The sequence below is a fragment of the Acipenser ruthenus genome, chromosome 42, assembly GCF_902713425.1.
Source record: "Acipenser ruthenus chromosome 42, fAciRut3.2 maternal haplotype, whole genome shotgun sequence".
Classification (NCBI taxonomy): domain Eukaryota; kingdom Metazoa; phylum Chordata; class Actinopteri; order Acipenseriformes; family Acipenseridae; genus Acipenser; species Acipenser ruthenus.
This window is the reverse complement of record NC_081230.1, coordinates 1840001-1860662: the sequence shown is the minus strand read 5'-3', so window position 1 is coordinate 1860662 and position 20662 is coordinate 1840001. Positions and strand designations below refer to the sequence as shown.

Below are 20662 nucleotides of genomic sequence, written 5' to 3'. Positions count from 1 at the left end.
CTATGAATTCCTCTTTAATAGGAACACATTCCTGTTCAGGGACGTCTTCATCTTTAACACATGGCAGCCCTGTAACCTGTATTAGACTTGCACACCACTCCTGCTCAAAGGACTCCTCTTGTGTGTAAACTGCTTCTATATTTGGCCCTTCCTGTGCTTCAGATTCAGGGATAGCGTGGCTCTCTATGGGATCTGTGGGAAACAAAATTGTATAAAATTACAACTCTTACTTACTAGCTAGGCTCCTCTTCAAAGCCAGCCCCTTGTCAGAATGCTACTGAGAGATGTCACCGGGTCTAAGAGGAGCTATTTCTCTTATTTATTTATTTCATTAATACAGTGCGCCCAGTTACTTTACCTTTTTTAACTCCCAATTAATACACATTTTCCCTCCCAGCAGGAAACCCCACAATGCTGAGGCCAACAGAGGGTGTCCTCTAATCAACAACCAAGCCATTAACCTCTTCACACCCAGGAGTTTGGCAGCCAGCTCCCAGCAGCGTGGCAGCCAGCTCCCAGCAGCATGGCAGAGAGCTCCCAGCAGCGTGGCAGAGAGCTCCCAGCAGGATGGCAGAGAGCTCCCAGCAGCGTGGCAGAGAGCTCCCAGCAGCGTGGCAGCCAGCTCTCAGCAGCGTGGCAGAGAGCTCCCAGCAGCGTGGCAGAGAGCTCCCAGCAGCGTGGCAGAGAGCTCCCAGCAGCGTGGCAGAGAGCTCCCAGCAGCGTGGCAGCCAGCTCCCAGAATTTCTTCCCTGATGGAGACGCGGACGGCGAGGGAACCAGCTTCCTACGAGCACTCGACATTATGGGTGAGTTATGAATGTGAAATAAAACAAAAATAACCGGGGGAAATATAAAATATGCTAAATAAAGGCAGTGGGGAGTAGGAGCTCTAACTGTTTAGTACCATCCCGCTAAACAGGTCACGTGATCTCCCTGGTTCTGTAGTTCTGTGTGTAGTGGCAGCCATGCCAGCCTCTGAGTTGTGGTTACACAGGCATATTCTTCTGATTAGATTCCTTCTTGCTTTGACATAATGCTTTCAGTATGCATGTTTAGGAGTGAAACTATCAACACTCCCTACACCCTGTTCTAACATCACAGAAACTATATAGATTTATACGGGCCTACTTTCTTTGCTTTTTTGTTATGTAGGCAGCTTCTCTTCATTTTTCTTTTCACTGTGGTTTATATAGTCTTTTAAGGAAGTGTTCCTTGGTCTGAGCCCCAAGCGGGGTATTACTTTAGATTTTCAGTTTTAACACCGTGTGTACAAAGTTATTTTACTCGAGGAACTGGTTAAACAGACCGGTACTTAACAACATGTAAGCGCCGGTTTCCACCGATGGGGGGGATCTTTAAATCCGCGCACCAGTCGGAACTGGAAGGTCCATTGTCTGACTTGCTTGGAGAAAAAGACACGAGAAAACAGAAGGGAAAGGGATAGAGAAAGAGAAAGAGAGCGGTGAGTTATTGGAATTGAATTCACTCCACCCTCTGGAAACCCCGTGTGTGGTTCGGGGGTGTGTAATGTGTTCATATTATATAGAGGACCGGGGGTTTGATGCGAGACTCGAGCAGACACAGCAGCGCATTCATTATTATTAAAGCTGCTCGCAGACTCTCTGGCGCCGGCACTCTGAGCGCTCTTTGAAACAGACTGAGTTCGGATCGGATTTATATTCATGTTGGGTTAATCAGAGATGACTATCGGCGGCTCGTCTGTAGTACTGCAGGAGATTTGAATCGCACAGTTTGTCCCGCTCTGTGCAGCACCGTCCCGTTTGTAACGCGGTGCATGAACTGCATTGTGCTAAACTGTCAGGTGTCCTCCTGTACTGTACGTGCATCGGCGTGCTTAATAATAATAATAATAATAATAACAATAACAACACAATGACCGATGCTTTCTATACGATCGCAATGTGCTGTGTGTCAAGTAGGGTTACCAGGTTTCCTCACGGAAAAAAAACCTGGGGCTTCTTTTCCTTCAATTCATTGAAGCTGTAACAACTCCTAAGCTGTTAAAATAACTGTATATAATAACAAGAGCATAATTTAAAAGTTAAACATCGCGTGTATTTATTGCCGGTCATGACAAGTCATTGTGTTCTTTCTATTGTCACCTGACCAAAACGCGTTAAAAGTACAGAAATACAGATTCGTAAATAATAATAATAATAATAATAATAAATAGATCAGTTTACGAGAATGTTAAGCATGTGGTATAAGACATGCACTTATCTAACCAGCACTGACATTTCTGAGTGACCCGCGTTACTGTCATATATATATATATATATATATATATAATGTGTGTGTGTGTATATATAATGTGTGTGTGTATATACAGGGGTGTGCAAGCTAAAAAAAAAAAAAAGTTGTGCAAGGGACAAAATGCTTGAAAAACCACTTTTTCTTAAAAATCGACTTGATCTGCGCAGCACAAAACATAGACAAAAAATACAGCTTGTAGGATTTTGGTTTTATTTAACAGTGGACACAATCGCGCAGTTAGTGGTTAACAGGGGAGGATCTAGCCTTGGAGCTTTTTCCCCTCTCTGTCTCTGCAAGCTGAATCCAGCTCCTGATGTGCAGGTGTTTCAGTGTGTTGCATCACAGATATGAAATCATTGCCACTGTCCCTGCTGCTTTGAGGAATTCTGATTGTTGATGCTCTTTCGGTTTTGTAACTGCTGAACCCCAGATTTGAAGCACTTGTGTGTAACCTGTCAAGTTTCTCTACTTTTTTTTTACTGTTTCTACCAAAGCGCAGCAATATTTCCATTAGTCTGCATCACATTTTGCAATTGTTTTACTTCTGTTATGTACTTATGTGTTCCGTCATCTAACATCTTGTCCCGTGGTGGCTAACTGGAACACTGCCATCCGATTTACAGTCTGTATTTTATTTTAAAATAATAATAAAACATTGTATAGATAATGTCATATGTTTGAAAGTTTCACAAATCGATGGATTGTCCATGTCCAATAAATAACTAATATCACTTCTGTTCAAATCTAGTTAATGTTGGTTGGTCAGTTGGTTTGTTAATGTTGGTTGGTCAGTTGGTTTGTTAATGTTGGTTGGTCAGTTGGTTTGTTAATGTTGGTTTGTTAATGTTGGTTGGTCAGTTGGTTTGTTAATGTTGGTTGGTCAGTTGGTTTGTTAATGTTGGTTGGTCAGTTGGTTTGTTAATGTTGGTTGGTCAGTTGGTCAAAAAAGACATAAAAAGCTGCATTCAAGTTATTCATCCCAGGGACCCTGTGGCACAAGATGGCGCTATTCACTGTGGCATGTCCCTAAACAGCTCTGCTTTTGAGCATCTGATCCACAAACACAAAAAACAGGAGCCTGAGTAAAAAGAGTTAAAGGGCCAGGGTCTCCGGCAGGATATTTAACATTGGACGGACCCTATAGAGTTAATAACCATTTTTGTTTCATGAAATGAAAGATAAAAAGTAAAAGTAATTCAGTCTAAACACACTTGGCAAAATGTAGCCCTTCTAATGTGTGTTCATGGCAAAACCAAAATAATAAAGATTGAAACTACATCAGCCCTCATGCACCAAGAGAGTCCCAAAGAAAGATGTCTCTTCTGGCCCCACACATGCTTGGGACCACCAGAAGTAAGCCAATATTCAGTAGCTCTGCTGGGGTCCTGCTCCTCAAATTCAGAGCCTCAATATTCAATAGCTCTGCTGGGGTCGTACTCCTCAAATTCAGAGCCTCAATATTCAATAGCTCTGCTGGGGTCCTGCTCCTCAAATTCAGAGCCTCAATATTCAGTAGCTCTGCTGGGGTCCTCCTCAAATTCAGAGCTTCAATATTCAATAGCTCTGCTGGGGTCGTACTCCTCAAATTCAGAGCCTCAATATTCAGTAGCTCTGCTGGGGTCCTGCTCCTCAAATTCAGAGCCTCAATATTCAATAGCTCTGCTGGGGTCCTACTCCTCAAATTCAGAGCCTCAATATTAAATAGCTCTTCTGGGGTCCTACTCCTCAAATTCAGAGCCTCAATATTCAATAGCTCTGCTGGGGTCCTGCTCCTCAAATTCAGAGCCTCAATATTCAGTAGCTCTGCTGGGGTCCTGCTCCTCAAATTCAGAGCCTCAATATTCAGTAGCTCTGCTGGGGTCGTACTCCTCAAATTCAGAGCCTCAATATTCAATAGCTCTGCTTGGGTCCTACTCCTCAAATTCAGAGCCTCAATATTCAATAGCTCTGCTGGGGTCCTACTCCTCAAATTCAGAGCCTCAATATTCAGTAGCTCTGCTGGGGTCCTGCTCCTCAAATTCAGAGCCTCAATATTCAGTAGCTCTGCTGGGGTCCTACTCCTCAAATTCAGAGCCTCAATATTCAGTAGCTCTGCTGGGGTCGTACTCCTCAAATTCAGAGCCTCAATATTCAGTAGCTCTGCTGGGGTCCTACTCCTCAAATTCAGAGCCTCAATATTCAGTAGCTCTGCTGGTGTCCTGCTCCTCAAATTCAGAGCCTCAATATTCAATAGCTCTACTGGGGTCCTACTCCTCAAATTCATAGCCTCAATATTCAGTAACTCTGCTGGGGTCCTACTCCTCAAATTCAGAGCTTCAATATTCAATAGCTCTACTGGGGTCCTACTCCTCAAATTCAGAGCCTCAATATTCAGTAGCTCTGCTGGGGTCGTACTCCTCAAATTCAGAGCCTCAATATTCAGTAGCTCTGCTGGGGTCCTGCTCCTCAAATTCAGAGCCTCAATATTCAGTAGCTCTGCTGGGGTCCTATTCCTCAAATTCAGAGCCTCAATATTCAGTAGCTCTGCTGGGGTCCTCCTCAAATTCAGAGCCTCAATATTCAGTAGCTCTGCTGTGGTCCTACTCCTCAAATTCAGAGCCTCAATATTCAGTAGCTCTGCTGGGGTTCTGCTCCTCAAATTCAGAGCCTCAATATTCAGTAGCTCTGCTGGGATCCTCCTCAAATTCAGAGCCTCAATATTCAATAGCTCTGCTGGGGTCCTACTCCTCAAATTCAGAGCCTCAATATTCAGTAGCTCTGCTGGGGTCCTCCTCAAATTCAGAGCCTCAATATTCAGTAGCTCTGCTGGGGTCCTGCTCCTCAAATTCAGAGCCTCAATATTCAGTAGCTCTGCTGGGGTCCTCCTCAAATTCAGAGCCTCAATATTCAATAGCTCTGCTGGGGTCGTACTCCTCAAATTCAGAGCCTCAATATTCAGTAGCTCTGCTGGGGTCGTGCTCCTCAAATTCAGAGCCTCAATATTCAGTAGCTCTGCTGGGGTCCTCCTCAAATTCAGAGCCTCAATATTCAATAGTTCTGCTGGGGTCCTACTCCTCAAATTCAGAGCCTCAATATTCAGTAGCTCTGCTGGGGTCCGACTCCTCAAATTCAGAGCCTCAATATTCAGTAGCTCTGCTGGGGTCTGACTCCTCAAATTCAGAGCCTCAATATTCAGTAGCTCTGCTGGGGTCCGACTCCTCAAATTCAGAGCCTCAATATTCAGTAGCTCTGCTGGGGTCCTACTCCTCAAATTCAGAGCCTCAATATTCAGTAGCTCTGCTGGGGTCCTGCTCCTCAAATTCAGGCCTCTCACTCTCAAGAGCATCAAATCTTGTAAAACGACGACACCGTTGTTTGCATCTGTAAATTTAAATCTATAGTGTTTATCATAATATCTGCAGGAAATGCGTTATTTTTCAGAAATTGCACAAATGTGCTCCAATTACTTCGACGCAGGGTGTTTTAAAATGTTAGTAAAATGACAGTACGTAGACATGCAGCTTATTTCAAGTGTCTGATTCATAAGATGCGAAACACTGAAACATGGATTCTTTTTCACTATGCTCTGTCGCTTGCCAGCTGTAAGGTGTGTTTTTACAGTGTGAAATCGATAAATCGGAAGTGAACGTTAATAATCATATTATAGTGGCGCAATAGCTTTCTGTTAAACCTCTAACTGCACTTTAATAACTTTGGCGGGGTTTGTTGGAATTGCCGTACGCGGTGGCGTAAGTGGAACATTCACTAGAATGTTGTGGCAGCAGTGTGGAGTAGTGGTTAGGGCTCTGGACTCTTGACCGGAGGGTTGTGGGTTCAATCCCCAGTGGGGGACACTGCTGTTGTACCCTTGAGCAAGGTACTTTGCCTAGATTGCTCCAGTAAAAACCCAACTGTATAAATGGGGAATTGTATGTAAAAATAATGTGATATCTGTATAATGGGAAATAATGTATAATGTGATATGTTGTAACAATTGTAAGTCGCCCTGGATAAGGGCGTCTGCTAAGAAATAAATAATAATAATAATAATTAACGAGGTCTGGATACCTGTTTTTTCGTAAAGATTCCCTTTTCCCCCTTTACCTAACATGTTTTTTTGCTCACCAAATTGAATTTATGCACCAAACTGAGTGAGGTACACGCGGTCTGTGCTGAGGATGGGCCTTTCGAGGGTTTGGTGAAAATATATGAAACATTTCCTGAGTTATAGTAATAAAAATGATAACAGTCCAGCATTTCTTATCTTAAAATTATGTGTCATAGATTAAAAAAACAATGTATATACAATCAACCTTGTTTTACTATTTTGCTAGAGTTACTGAGTCTGCACTCTTTTCATTAACGTGTCTAATACAATGTGGTGAAATGCAGCAGTCATGTATGGAACACCTCCACACAAGTGCTCTAGTTTATAATAAATATAAAAACTGTCTTCTCAAAAAACAAAGAAATTCATTGCAGTAAACTATGTTAATGCAGCAGTTAGGGTTGAACTCATCGCCACAAAAGCAAGGGAATGTGGCATTAGTGTTTTTAACCCTAACTCTCCATTCCCACCCCACACAAGCAGCCAAAGGAACCAGAAACACAAGCAACTTCAGACTGCCATCATCAGGTAAGAGGTAGAACATGCAGCTCTTTCCAGATGACACAAGACACATCCATCATCCACTGGTGCTGTAGCAATGGATATACTAGGGATGGGAAGTTTAAATGTATAAACTCTACAAAGGTGGTTAAACGTTGAATAATATGCTAGATGTATAACCGGTCACGTGACAAATTTCACCAAACGCATACTTTATTTATATATTCATTTTAGTAATTTATCATCATATACAGCAGTCCATCGCGTATCCAACTGCTGTGGTAAGGGTGGAAATTATAAAAGGGAAGGGGTTTGGCAATTGCCTCCAAGTAGTTTTTAGAATTGGTGCAATAGAAAGATTGACACTGGGGCTGGTTTTATTCTCAACACATCTGTTCATGCTGTAGTGGACATGGTTCAGTCCACATGGGGTAAGAAAAGTGTTTTTTTCTGCTGTATTTTAAATAGAATTGCATCTCTAAACAAAGGAACGAGGCAAAAGCACATTTGAAGTTATTTTGAGGAACTGGACAAGAGAACTGTGGTATGTAAATAATTATGCCAAACAAAATTGCCCTACCACAAAAACACAAGTTCAATGCTTCACCATTTGAAATGAAAGCATTCAGAATTACTGTGGATGGAGTTACTGAATGCAGTAAAAAGCAAACATCCAGAATAAACAGAACACGCTGGATGGTGACTGTGATTACGTGAAACACGATTTAAAAAAGATTTTCTTTTTCAATATTCAGAGAATGCAAATGTAAATTAGTTATGTATAGGCTTTAATTTACAGGGTTTGCTCTGCAGTGATAACTGTGCTCTGGGGTTTGTGCTGTGCAGTGATAGCTGTGCTCTGGTTTTGTGCTGTGCAGTGATAGCTGTGCTCTGGTTTGTGCTGGGCAGTGATAGCTGTGCTCTGGGGTTTGCTCTGCAGTGATAGCTGTGCTCTGGTTTGTGCTGGGCAGTGTTAGCGGTGCTCTCGGGTTTGTGCTGGGCAGTGATAGCTGTTCTCTAGTTTGTGCTGGGCAGTGATAGCTGTGTTCTGGGGTTTGTGCTGGGCAGTGATAGCTGTGCTCTGGTTTGTGCTGGGCAGTGTTAGCGGTGCTCTCGGGTTTGTGCTGGGCAGTGATAGCTGTGCTCTGGGGTTTGTGCTGGGCAGTGATAGCTGTGCTCTGGGGTTTGTGCTGTGCAGTGATAGCTGTGCTCTGGTTTGTGCTGTGCAGTGATAGCTGTGCTCTGGTTTGTGCTGGGCAGTGATAGCTGTGCTCTGGGGTTTGTGCTGTGCAGTGATAGCTGTGCTCTGGTTTTGTGCTGTGCAGTGATAGCTGTGCTCTGGTTTGTGCTGGGCAGTGATAGCTGTGCTCTGGGGTTTGTGCTGGGCAGTGTTAGCTGTGCTCTGGGGTTTGTGCTGGGCAGTGTTAGCTGTGCTCTGGTATGTGCTGGGCAGTGATAGCTGTGCTCTGGGGTTTGTGCTGTGCAGTGTTAATGGTGCTCTGGGGTTTGTGCTGTGCAGTGTTAGCGGTGCTCTGGGTTTGTGCTGTGCAGTGTTAGCGGTGCTCTGGGGTTTGTGCTGGACAGTGATAGCTGTGCTCTGGGGTTTGCTGTGCAGTGATAGCTGTGCTCTGTGGTTTGTGCTGGGCAGTGATAGCTGTGCTCTGGTTTGTGCTGGGCAGTGATAGCTGTGCTCTGGGGTTTGTGCTGGGCAGTGATAGCTGTGCTCTGGGGTTTGTGCTGGGCAGTGATAGCTGTGCTCTGGGGTTTGTGCTGGGCAGTGATAGCTGTGCTCTGGGGTTTGTGCTGTGCAGTGATAGCGGTGCTCTGGGGTTTGCTGTGCAGTGATAGCTGTGCTCTGTGGTTTGTGCTGGGCAGTGATAGCTGTGCTCTCGGGTTTGTGCTGGGCAGTGATAGCTGTGCTCTGGGGTTTGTGCTGTGCAGTGATAGCTGTGCTCTGGTTTGTGCTGGGCAGTGATAGCTGTGCTCTGGTTTGTGCTGGGCAGTGATAGCTGTGCTCTGGTTTGTGCTGGGCAGTGTTAGCGGTGCTCTCGGGTTTGTGCTGGGCAGTGATAGCGGTGCTCTGGTTTGTGCTGGGCAGTGATAGCTGTGCTCTGGTTTGTGCTGGGCAGTGATAGCTGTGCTCTGGGGTTTGTGCTGGGCAGTGATAGCTGTGCTCTGGGTTTTGCTGGGCAGTGATAGCTGTTATCTAGTTTGTGCTGGGCAGTGATAGCTGTGCTCTGGGGTTTGTGCTGGGCAGTGATAGCTGTGCTCTGGGGTTTGCTGTGCAGTGATAGCTGTGCTCTGTGGTTTGTGCTGTGCAGTGATAGCTGTGCTCTGGTTTGTGCTGGGCAGTGATAGCTGTGCTCTGGGGTTTGCTGTGCATTGATAGCTGTGCTCTGGGGTTTGCTGGGCAGTGATAGCGGTGCTCTGGGGTTTGCTGGGCAGTGATAGCTGTGCTCTGGGGTGTGCTGGGCAGTGATAGCTGTGCTCTGGGGTTTGCTGGGCAGTGATAGCTGTGCTCTGGGGTTTGCTGTGCAGTGATAGCTGTGCTCTGGGGTTTGCTGTGCAGTGATAGCTGTGCTCTGGGGTTTGTGCTGGGCAGTGATAGCTGTGCTCTGGGGTTTGTGCTGGGCAGTGATAGCTGTGCTCTGGTTTGTGCTGGGCAGTGATAGCTGTGCTCTGGGGTTTGTGCTGGGCAGTGTTAGCTGTGCTCTGGGGTTTGTGCTGGGCAGTGTTAGCTGTGCTCTGGGGTTTGTTCTGGGCAGTGATAGCTGTGTTCTGGGGTTTGCTGGGCAGTGTTAGCGGTGCTCTGGGGTTTGTGCTATGCAGTGATAGCTGTGCTCTGGGGTTTGCTGTGCAGTGTTAGCTGTGCTCTGGGGTTTGCTGTGCAGTGTTAGCGGTGCTCTGGGGTTTGCTGTGCAGTGTTAGCGGTGCTCTGGGGTTTGTGCTGGGCAGTGATAGCTGTGCTCTGGGGTTTGCTGTGCAGTGATAGCTGTGCTCTGGGGTTTGTGCTGGGCAGTGATAGCTGTGCTCTGGGGTTTGCTGTGCAGTGATAGCTGTGCTCTGGGGTTTGCTGTGCATTGATAGCTGTGTTCTGGGGTTTGCTGTGCAGTGATAGCTGTGCTCTGGGGTTTGCTGTGCAGTGATAGCTGTGCTCTGGGGTTTGCTGTGCAGTGATAGCTGTGCTCTGGGGTTTGCTGTGCAGTGATAGCTGTGCTCTGGGTTTGTGCTGGGCAGTGATAGCTGTGCTCTGGGGTTTGCTGTGCAGTGATAGCTGTGCTCTGGGGTTTGTGCTGGGCAGTGATAGCGGTGCTCTGGGGTTTGCTGTGCAGTGATAGCTGTGCTCTGGGGTTTGTGCTATGCAGTGATAGCTGTGCTCTGGGGTTTGCTGTGCATTGATAGCTGTGTTCTGGGGTTTGCTGTGCAGTGATAGCTGTGCTCTGGGGTTTGCTGTGCAGTGATAGCTGTGCTCTGGGGTTTGCTGTGCAGTGATAGCTGTGCTCTGGGTTTGTGCTGGGCAGTGATAGCTGTGCTCTGGGGTTTGCTGTGCAGTGATAGCTGTGCTCTGGGGTTTGTGCTGGGCAGTGATAGCGGTGCTCTGGGGTTTGCTGTGCAGTGATAGCTGTGCTCTGGGGTTTGTGCTATGCAGTGATAGCTGTGCTCTGGGGTTTGCTGTGCAGTGATAGCTGTGCTCTGGGGTTTGCTGTGCAGTGATAGCTGTGCTCTGGGGTTTGCTGTGCAGTGATAGCTGTGCTCTGGTTTGTGCTGGGCAGCGCTAGCTGTGCTCTGGGGTTTGTGCTGTGCAGTGTTAGCTGTGCTCTGGGGTTTGTGCTGGGCAGTGATAGCTGTGCTCTGGGGTTTGTGCTGGGCAGTGTTAGCTGTGCTCTGGGGTTTGTGCTGGGCAGTGTTAGCTGTGCTCTGGGGTTTGTGCTGGGCAGTGATAGCGGTGCTCTGGGGTTTGTGCTGGGCAGTGATAGCTGTGCTCTGGGATTTGTGCTGGGCAGTGATAGCTGTGTTCTGGGGTTTGCTGGGCAGTGTTAGCGGTGCTCTGGGGTTTGTGCTGGGCAGTGTTAGCTGTGCTCTGGGGTTTGTGCTGGGCAGTGTTAGCTGTGCTCTGGGGTTTGTGCTGGGCAGTGATAGCTGTGCTCTGGGGTTTGTGCTGGGCAGTGATAGCTGTGCTCTGGGGTTTGCTGTGCAGTGTTAGCGGTGCTCTGGGGTTTGTGCTGTGCAGTGTTAGCTGTGCTCTGGGGTTTGTGCTGGGCAGTGATAGCTGTGCTCTGGGGTTTGCTGTGCAGTGTTAGCTGTGCTCTGGGTTTTGTGCTGTGCAGTGTTAGCGGTGCTCTGGGGTTTGTGCTGTGCAGTGATAGCTGTGCTCTGGGGTTTGTGCTGGGCAGTGATAGCTGTGCTCTGGGGTTTGCTGTGCAGTGATAGCTGTGCTCTGGGGTTTGTGCTGGGCAGTGATAGCTGTGCTCTGGGGTTTGTGCTGGGCAGTGTTAGTGGTGCTCTGGGGTTTGTGCTGGGCAGTGATAGCGGTGCTCTGGGGTTTGTGCTGGACAGTGTTAGCTGTGCTCTGGGGTTTGTGCTGGGCAGCGCTAACTGTGCTCTTTGGTTTGTGCTGGGCAGTGATAGCTGTGATCTGGGGTTTGTGCTGGGCAGTGATAGCTGTGCTCTGGGGTTTGTGCTGGGCAGTGTTAGCTGTGCTCTGGGGTTTGTGCTGGGCAGTGATAGCTGTGCTCTGGTTTGTGCTGGGCAGTGATAGCGGTGCTCTGGGGTTTGTGCTGGGCAGTGATAGCTGTGCTCTGGGGTTTGTGCTGGGCAGTGATAGCTGTGTTCTGGGGTTTGCTGTGCAGTGTTAGCGGTGCTCTGGGGTTTGCTGTGCAGTGTTAGCGGTGCTCTGGGGTTTGTGCTGGGCAGTGATAGCTGTGCTCTGGGGTTTGCTGTGCAGTGATAGCTGTGCTCTGGGGTTTGTGCTGGGCAGTGATAGCTGTGCTCTGGGGTTTGCTGTGCAGTGATAGCTGTGCTCTGGGGTTTGCTGTGCATTGATAGCTGTGCTCTGTGGTTTGTGCTGTGCAGTGATAGCTGTGCTCTGGTTTGTGCTGGGCAGTGATAGCTGTGCTCTGGGGTTTGCTGTGCATTGATAGCTGTGCTCTGGGGTTTGCTGGGCAGTGATAGCTGTGCTCTGGGTTTGTGCTGGGCAGTGATAGCTGTGTTCTGGGGTTTGTGCTGGGCAGTGATAGCGGTGCTCTGGGGTTTGCTGTGCAGTGATAGCTGTGCTCTGGGGTTTGTGCTATGCAGTGATAGCTGTGCTCTGGGGTTTGCTGTGCAGTGATAGCTGTGCTCTGGGGTTTGCTGTGCAGTGATAGCTGTGCTCTGGGGTTTGCTGTGCAGTGATAGCTGTGCTCTGGTTTGTGCTGGGCAGTGATAGCTGTGCTCTGGGGTTTGTGCTGTGCAGTGTTAGCGGTGCTCTGGGGTTTGTGCTGGGCAGCGATAGCTGTGCTCTGGGGTTTGTGCTGGGCAGCGCTAGCTGTGCTCTTTGGTTTGTGCTGGGCAGTGATAGCTGTGCTCTGGGGTTTGTGCTGGGCAGTGATAGCTGTGCTCTGGGGTTTGTGCTGGGCAGTGTTAGCTGTGCTCTGGGGTTTGTGCTGGGCAGTGTTAGCTGTGCTCTGGGGTTTGTGCTGGGCAGTGATAGCGGTGCTCTGGGGTTTGTGCTGGGCAGTGATAGCTGTGCTCTGGGGTTTGTGCTGGGCAGTGATAGCTGTGTTCTGGGGTTTGCTGGGCAGTGTTAGCGGTGCTCTGGGGTTTGTGCTGGGCAGTGTTAGCTGTGCTCTGGGGTTTGTGCTGGGCAGTGTTAGCTGTGCTCTGGGGTTTGTGCTGGGCAGTGATAGCTGTGCTCTGGGGTTTGTGCTGGGCAGTGATAGCTGTGCTCTGGGGTTTGCTGTGCAGTGTTAGCTGTGCTCTGGGGTTTGTGCTGTGCAGTGTTAGCGGTGCTCTGGGGTTTGTGCTGGGCAGCGATAGCTGTGCTCTGGGGTTTGTGCTGGGCAGCGCTAGCTGTGCTCTTTGGTTTGTGCTGGGCAGCGCTAGCTGTGCTCTTTGGTTTGTGCTGGGCAGTGATAGCTGTGCTCTGGGGTTTGTGCTGGGCAGTGTTAGCGGTGCTCTGGGGTTTGTGCTGGGCAGTGTTAGCGGTGCTCTGGGGTTTGTGCTGGGCAGTGTTAGCGGTGCTCTGGGGTTTGTGCTGGGCAGTGTTAGCGGTGCTCTGGTTTGTGCTGGGCAGTGATAGCTGTGCTCTGGGGTTTGCTGTGCACTGTTAGCTGTGCTCTGGGGTTTGTGCTGGGCAGTGTTAGTGGTGCTCTGGGGTTTGTGCTGGGCAGTGATAGCTGTGCTCTGGGGTTTGTGCTGGGCAGTGTTAGCGGTGCTCTGGGGTTTGTGCTGGGCAGTGTTAGCGGTGCTCTGGTTTGTGCTGGGCAGTGATAGCTGTGCTCTGGGGTTTGCTGTGCACTGTTAGCTGTGCTCTGGGGTTTGTGCTGGGCAGTGATAGCTGTGCTCTGTGGTTTGTGCTGGGCAGTGATAGCTGTGCTCTGGGGTTTGTGCTGGGCAGTGTTAGTGGTGCTCTGGGGTTTGTGCTGGGCAGTGATAGCTGTGCTCTGGGGTTTGTGCTGTGCAGTAATAGCTGTGCTCTGGGGTTTGTGCTGGGCAGTGATAGCTGTGCTCTGGGGTTTGTGCTGGGCAGTGATAGCTGTGCTCTGGGGTTTGTGCTGGGCAGTGATAGCTGTGCTCTGGGGTTTGTGCTGGGCAGTGATAGCTGTGCTCTGGGGTGTGCTGGGCAGTGATAGCTGTGCTCTGGGGTGTGCTGGGCAGTGATAGCTGTGCTCTGGGGTTTGCTGGGCAGTGTTAGCTGTGCTCTGGGGTTTGTGCTGGGCAGTGATAGCTGTGCTCTGGGGTTTGTGCTGGGCAGTGATAGCTGTGCTCTGGGGTTTGCTGTGCACTGTTAGCTGTGCTCTGGGGTTTGTGCTGGGCAGTGATAGCTGTGCTCTGTGGTTTGTGCTGGGCAGTGATAGCTGTGCTCTGGGGTTTGTGCTGGGCAGTGTTAGTGGTGCTCTGGGGTTTGTGCTGGGCAGTGATAGCTGTGCTCTGGGGTTTGTGCTGTGCAGTAATAGCTGTGCTCTGGGGTTTGTGCTGGGCAGTGATAGCTGTGCTCTGGGGTTTGTGCTGGGCAGTGTTAGTGGTGCTCTGGGGTTTGTGCTGGGCAGTGATAGCTGTGCTCTGGGGTTTGTGCTGGGCAGTGATAGCTGTGCTCTGGGGTTTGTGCTGGGCAGTGATAGCTGTGCTCTGGGGTTTGTGCTGGGTAGTGATAGCTGTGCTCTGGGGTGTGCTGGGCAGTGATAGCTGTGCTCTGGTTTGTGCTGTGCAGTGATAGCTGTGCTCTGGGGTTTGCTGGGCAGTGTTAGCTGTGCTCTGGGGTTTGTGCTGGGCAGTGATAGCTTTGCTCTGGGGTTTGTGCTGGGCAGTGATAGCTGTGCTCTGGGGTTTGCTGTGCAGTGTTAGCTGTGCTCTGGGGTTTGTGCTGTGCAGTGTTAGCGGTGCTCTGGGGTTTGTGCTGGGCAGTGATAGCTGTGCTGTGGTTTGTGCTGTGCAGTGATAGCTGTGCTCTGGGGTTTGCTGTGCAGTGTTAGCTGTGCTCTGGGGTTTGTGCTGTGCAGTGTTAGCTGTGCTCTGGGGTTTGTGCTGGGCAGTGTTAGTGGTGCTCTGGGTTTGTGCTGGGCAGTGATAGCTGTGCTCTGGGGTTTGTTCTGTGCATTGATAGCTGTGCTCTGGGGTTTGCTGTGCAGTGATAGCTGTGCTCTGGGGTTTGTGCTGGGCAGTGATAGCTGTGCTCTGGGGTTTGTGCTGGGCAGTGTTAGTGGTGCTCTGGGGTTTGTGCTGGGCAGTGATAGCTGTGCTCTGGGGTTTGTGCTGGGCAGTGATAGCTGTGCTCTGGTTTGTGCTGGGCAGTGATAGCTGTGCTCTGGGGTTTGTGCTGGGCAGTGATAGCTGTGCTCTGGGGTTTGTGCTGGGCAGTGATAGCTGTGCTCTGGGGTTTGTGCTGGGCAGTGATAGCTGTGCTCTGGGGTGTGCTGGGCAGTGATAGCTGTGCTCTGGGGTTTGTGCTGGGCAGTGATAGCTGTGCTCTGGGGTTTGTGCTGGGCAGTGATAGCTGTGCTCTGGGGTTTGTGCTGGGCAGTGATAGCTGTGCTCTGGGGTTTGTGCTGGGCAGTGATAGCTGTGCTCTGGGGTGTGCTGGGCAGTGATAGCTGTGCTCTGGGGTTTGTGCTGTGCAGTGATAGCTGTGTTCTGGGGTTTGCTGGGCAGTGATAGCTGTGCTCTGGTTTGTGCTGGGCAGTGATAGCTGTGTTCTGGGGTTTGTGCTGTGCAGTGATAGCGGTGCTCTCGGGTTTGCTGGGCAGTGATAGCTGTGCTCTGGTTTGTGCTGGGCAGTGTTAGCGGTGCTCTGGGGTTTGCTGGGCAGTGATAGCTGTGCTCTGGTTTGTGTGTGCAGTGTTAGCGGTGCTCTGGGGTTTGTGCTGTGCAGTGATAGCTGTGCTCTGGGGTTTGCTGTGCAGTGATAGCTGTGCTCTGGTTTGTGCTGGGCAGTGTTAGCGGTGCTCTGGGGTTTGTGCTGTGCAGTGATAGCTGTGCTCTGGTTTGTGCTGGGCAGTGATAGCTGTGCTCTGGGGTTTGCTGTGCAGTGATAGCTGTGCTCTGGTTTGTGCTGGGCAGTGTTAGCGGTGCTCTGGGGTTTGTGCTGGGCAGTGATAGCTGTGCTCTGGTTTGTGCTGGGCAGTGATAGCTGTGCTCTGGGTTTTGCTGTGCAGTGATAGCTGTGCTCTGGTTTGTGCTGGGCAGTGATAGCTGTGCTCTGGTTTGTGCTGGGCAGTGATAGCTGTGCTCTGGGGTTTGTGCTGGGCAGTGATAGCTGTGCTCTGGGGTTTGCTGTGCAGTGATAGCTGTGCTCTGTGGTTTGTGCTGTGCAGTGATAGCTGTGCTCTGGTTTGTGCTGGGCAGTGATAGCTGTGCTCTGGGGTTTGCTGTGCATTGATAGCTGTGCTCTGGGGTTTGCTGGGCAGTGATAGCTGTGCTCTGGGTTTGTGCTGGGCAGTGATAGCTGTGCTCTGGGGTGTGCTGGGCAGTGATAGCTGTGCTCTGGGGTTTGCTGTGCAGTGATAGCTGTTCTCTGGGGTTTGCTGTGCAGTGATAGCTGTGCTCTGGGGTTTGCTGTGCAGTGATAGCTGTGCTCTGGGGTTTGTGCTGGGCAGTGATAGCTGTGCTCTGGTTTGTGCTGGGCAGTGATAGCTGTGCTCTGGGGTTTGTGCTGTGCAGTGATAGCTGTGCTCTGGGGTTTGTGCTGTGCAGTGATAGCTGTGCTCTGGGGTTTGCTGTGCAGTGATAGCTGTGCTCTGGGGTTTGTGCTGGGCAGTGATAGCTGTGCTCTGGTTTGTGCTGGGCAGTGATAGCTGTGCTCTGGGGTTTGTGCTGGGCAGTGATAGCTGTGCTCTGGGGTTTGTGCTGGGCAGTGATAGCTGTGCTCTGGGGTTTGCTGTGCAGTGATAGCTGTGCTCTGGGGTTTGTGCTGGGCAGTGATAGCTGTGCTCTGGTTTGTGCTGGGCAGTGATAGCTGTGCTCTGGGGTTTGTGCTGGGCAGTGATAGCTGTGCTCTGGGGTTTGTGCTGGGCAGTGATAGCTGTGCTCTGGGGTTTGCTGTGCACTGTTAGCTGTGCTCTGGGGTTTGCTGTGCAGTGATAGCTGTGCTCTGGGGTTTGCTGTGCAGTGTTAGCTGTGCTCTGGGGTTTGTGCTGTGCAGTGTTAGCGGTGCTCTGGGGTTTGTGCTGGGCAGTGATAGCTGTGCTGTGGTTTGTGCTGTGCAGTGATAGCTGTGCTCTGGGGTTTGCTGTGCAGTGATAGCTGTGCTCTGGGGTTTGTGCTGTGCAGTGTTAGCTGTGCTCTGGGGTTTGTGCTGGGCAGTGTTAGTGGTGCTCTGGGTTTGTGCTGGGCAGTGATAGCTGTGCTCTGGGGTTTGTTCTGTGCATTGATAGCTGTGCTCTGGGGTTTGCTGTGCAGTGATAGCTGTGCTCTGGGGTTTGTGCTGGGCAGTGATAGCTGTGCTCTGGGGTTTGTGCTGGGCAGTGTTAGTGGTGCTCTGGGGTTTGTGCTGGGCAGTGATAGCTGTGCTCTGGGGTTTGTGCTGGGCAGTGATAGCTGTGCTCTGGGGTTTGTGCTGGGCAGTGATAGCTGTGCTCTGGGGTTTGTGCTGGGCAGTGATAGCTGTGCTCTGGGGTTTGTGCTGGGCAGTGATAGCTGTGCTCTGGGGTGTGCTGGGCAGTGATAGCTGTGCTCTGGGGTTTGTGCTGGGCAGTGATAGCTGTGCTCTGGGGTTTGTGCTGGGCAGTGATAGCTGTGCTCTGGGGTTTGTGCTGGGCAGTGATAGCTGTGCTCTGGGGTTTGTGCTGGGCAGTGATAGCTGTGCTCTGGGGTGTGCTGGGCAGTGATAGCTGTGCTCTGGGGTTTGTGCTGTGCAGTGATAGCTGTGTTCTGGGGTTTGCTGGGCAGTGATAGCTGTGCTCTGGTTTGTGCTGGGCAGTGATAGCTGTGTTCTGGGGTTTGTGCTGTGCAGTGATAGCGGTGCTCTCGGGTTTGCTGGGCAGTGATAGCTGTGCTCTGGTTTGTGCTGGGCAGTGTTAGCGGTGCTCTGGGGTTTGTGCTGGGCAGTGATAGCTGTGCTCTGGTTTGTGTGTGCAGTGTTAGCGGTGCTCTGGGGTTTGTGCTGTGCAGTGATAGCTGTGCTCTGGGGTTTGCTGTGCAGTGATAGCTGTGCTCTGGTTTGTGCTGGGCAGTGTTAGCGGTGCTCTGGGGTTTGTGCTGTGCAGTGATAGCTGTGCTCTGGTTTGTGCTGGGCAGTGATAGCTGTGCTCTGGGGTTTGCTGTGCAGTGATAGCTGTGCTCTGGTTTGTGCTGGGCAGTGTTAGCGGTGCTCTGGGGTTTGTGCTGGGCAGTGATAGCTGTGCTCTGGTTTGTGCTGGGCAGTGATAGCTGTGCTCTGGGTTTTGCTGTGCAGTGATAGCTGTGCTCTGGTTTGTGCTGGGCAGTGATAGCTGTGCTCTGGTTTGTGCTGGGCAGTGATAGCTGTGCTCTGGTTTGTGCTGGGCAGTGATAGCTGTGCTCTGGTTTGTGCTGGGCAGTGTTAGCTGTGCTCTGGGGTTTGCTGTGCAGTGATAGCTGTGCTCTGGTTTGTGCTGGGCAGTGTTAGCGGTGCTCTGGGGTTTGTGCTGTGCAGTGCCACCCTGCTGTCCTGCTGTCCTCCTTTAACAACATGTAAGTAAACTGGCCTTTATATTTTACTTTTCACAGGTATTATATAAAGACTAACATATTATACATGTGCACTTAACCCTTTAAGGACTTCATTTTTTTGACTTACTGGGACACCATGCTGCCGTGCAAGTTGGAAACGCATATCATTGCATTAGGGAGCGATTGGATTTCACTCTCTGATAGCTTATTTTTTTGCTGGGCAAACGCATTTATGTTTTAAACGGGGGGTCAAATGATAAGAATCTTTGAATCTGATCGAACCTAAGCCAATTCAGGTCCAAGTTGTAAGTGTAAACACCGATAAGAGAACAGATCATAATAATTAATTTCATTTTCTGTTTTCAGGACTGCCTTATCCTGGTGAAAGCAAAGTTAGAAAGATGGAGTCTGTTTACATTAAACAGGAGGAGGTTCTGGAATTGGTACCTGTCCGCATTAAACAGGAGATGCCTGAACTGGAGCCTGTCCACATTAAAGAAGAGGAGACTAAACTGGAGCCTGTCCACATTAAAGAGACTGAACTGGAGCCTGTCCACATGAAAGAAGAGACTGAACTGGAGCCTGTGCACATTAAAGAAGAGACTGAACTGGAGCCTGTCCACATTAAAGAAGAGACTGAACTGGAGCCTGTCCACATTAAAGAGGAAGAGACTGAACTGGAGCCTGTCCACATTAAACAAGAAGAGACTGAACTGGGGCCTATCCACATTAAAGAAGAGACTGAACTGGAGCCTGTCCACATTAAACAAGAGGAGACTGAACTGGAGCCTGTCCACATTAAAGAAGAGACTGAACTGGAACCTGTCCACATGAAAGAGGAAGAGACTGAATTGCAGCCTTTCTACATTGAACAGTCTGTTGATTTGTTGTGTAAGGATTCAGAAAACATATCCCGGCCAAAAATATCACATCATTGTTCTGAATGTTGGAAGAGCTTCAGTCGATTAGGAAACCTAAAAACACACCAGCAAATTCACACTGGAGAGGCGCTGCATCCCTGTCCTAAATATGGGAAGAGCTTCATTCAGTTAGGAAACCTAAAAAGACACCAGCGAACTCACACTGGAGAGAAGCCATATCGCTGTTCTGACTGCGGGGAGAGTTTCAGTGTGTTAGGAAGCCTAAAAAGACACCAGCGAATTCACACTGGAGAGAAGCCGTATCACTGTACTGAATGTTGGAAGAGCTTCAGTCAATTAGGTCACCTAAAAACACACCAGCGAACTCACACTGGAGAGAAGCCGTATCACTGTTTTGAATGTGGGGACAGCTTCAGTCGGTTAGGAAACCTAAAAAGACACCAACGAATTCATACTGGAGAGAAGCCATATCACTGTTCTGAATGTGGAAAGAACTTTAGTTGCTTAAAAAGCCTACAACTACACCAACGAATTCACACTGGAGAGAAGCCATATTACTGTAATGAATGTGGGAAAAGCTTCACTGAATCAGGACAACTAAAAACACACCAACGAATTCACACTGGAGAGAAGCCGTATCACTGTACTGAATGTGGGAAAAGCTTCATTGAATCAGGAACCCTAAAAACACACCAGCGAATTCACACTGGAGAGAAGCCATATCGCTGTACCGAATGTGGGAAGAGCTTCAGACAGTCAAGCACCCTAAAAAGACACCTGCAAATTCACACTGGAGCCAGCCTCCCTCCCTCCCAGTCCCTCACCTCTCCACCCTACATGTTTGAGTGTGTGGAGAGCTGACTAATTCATTCTCTCTCTCTCTCACCCTGCAGTAAATGAAGGGGGTCCCCAGGAGTGAGAGCTAGCTTGAATCCACAGACACAGAGAAGGGGATCATGTCAAACTGAAGAGACAGATCCATTCTTTCAGAGTGAACTGGAGAGCCCTGGGATTCAGCTCCACTCCTGCCCCTGAATTGGAAATGAATCTCACTCATCATGCTGTGAGGATTTATGACAGTTACAGGGTCATTCTACTTAGAAGGGAGACATTGGAAATATATGCCAAGCTTTTTCTCTGAACACTATATATGTTTGATGCAACACATTAAGCTGCCAGTAGCATATATAAAGCTCTATATATCATTAATTTTTCTTTTGTATCTTGACTTTTCGTAGTTTTTTTGTGACTTTGTAGACCTAGCCGTGATGTATTAAAGTAATTTTCATTCCCGTAACTTCGTTTAATCCTTTCTGTGGTAGTTTAATTATGAATGTTTGTTTCAAACTACTTTTGTATACAAATGCTTACCCTTCATGTATTATCATTTTCTTTCCTGATTTAAGACTTCGGATTGTGCCTGTTATTTTACGCATGCCTCCCACTGGTGTAGATTCAACTCGTTGTTCATATGTATGTGAAACTTCCTGTTTAAGAGCTTCAGGGCTTTGAGTTACTTTTAAAATAAAGCACCTTAAAATATAAAAGAAAGCAAAAAATGTGTTAATAGTATGTTAAATAACAATGGCAAGAAATA

At 49.3% G+C, this 20662-nt stretch overlaps 1 protein-coding gene across 2 annotated transcripts in view; it reads left to right on the top strand.

The window, feature by feature from the left end:
• Positions 1-1358: 1358 nt before the first annotated feature.
• Positions 1359-20662, top strand: part of LOC131709270 (zinc finger protein 664-like) — a 19952-nt gene continuing 648 nt past the window's right edge. The window contains exons 1-2 of one of the 2 annotated variants that reach the window (XM_059011654.1): positions 1359-1462; positions 18551-20662. The exon at positions 18551-20662 is cut by the window's right edge and continues 648 nt beyond it. In XM_059011654.1, coding sequence (XP_058867637.1) covers positions 18586-19926 — 1341 coding nt within the window. In that variant the 5' untranslated portion in view covers positions 1359-1462; positions 18551-18585 and the 3' untranslated portion in view covers positions 19927-20662. Of the gene's footprint in view, positions 1463-7330; positions 7407-18550 lie in introns of those variants that run through there. The other variant, XM_059011655.1, reaches the window with a different exon arrangement.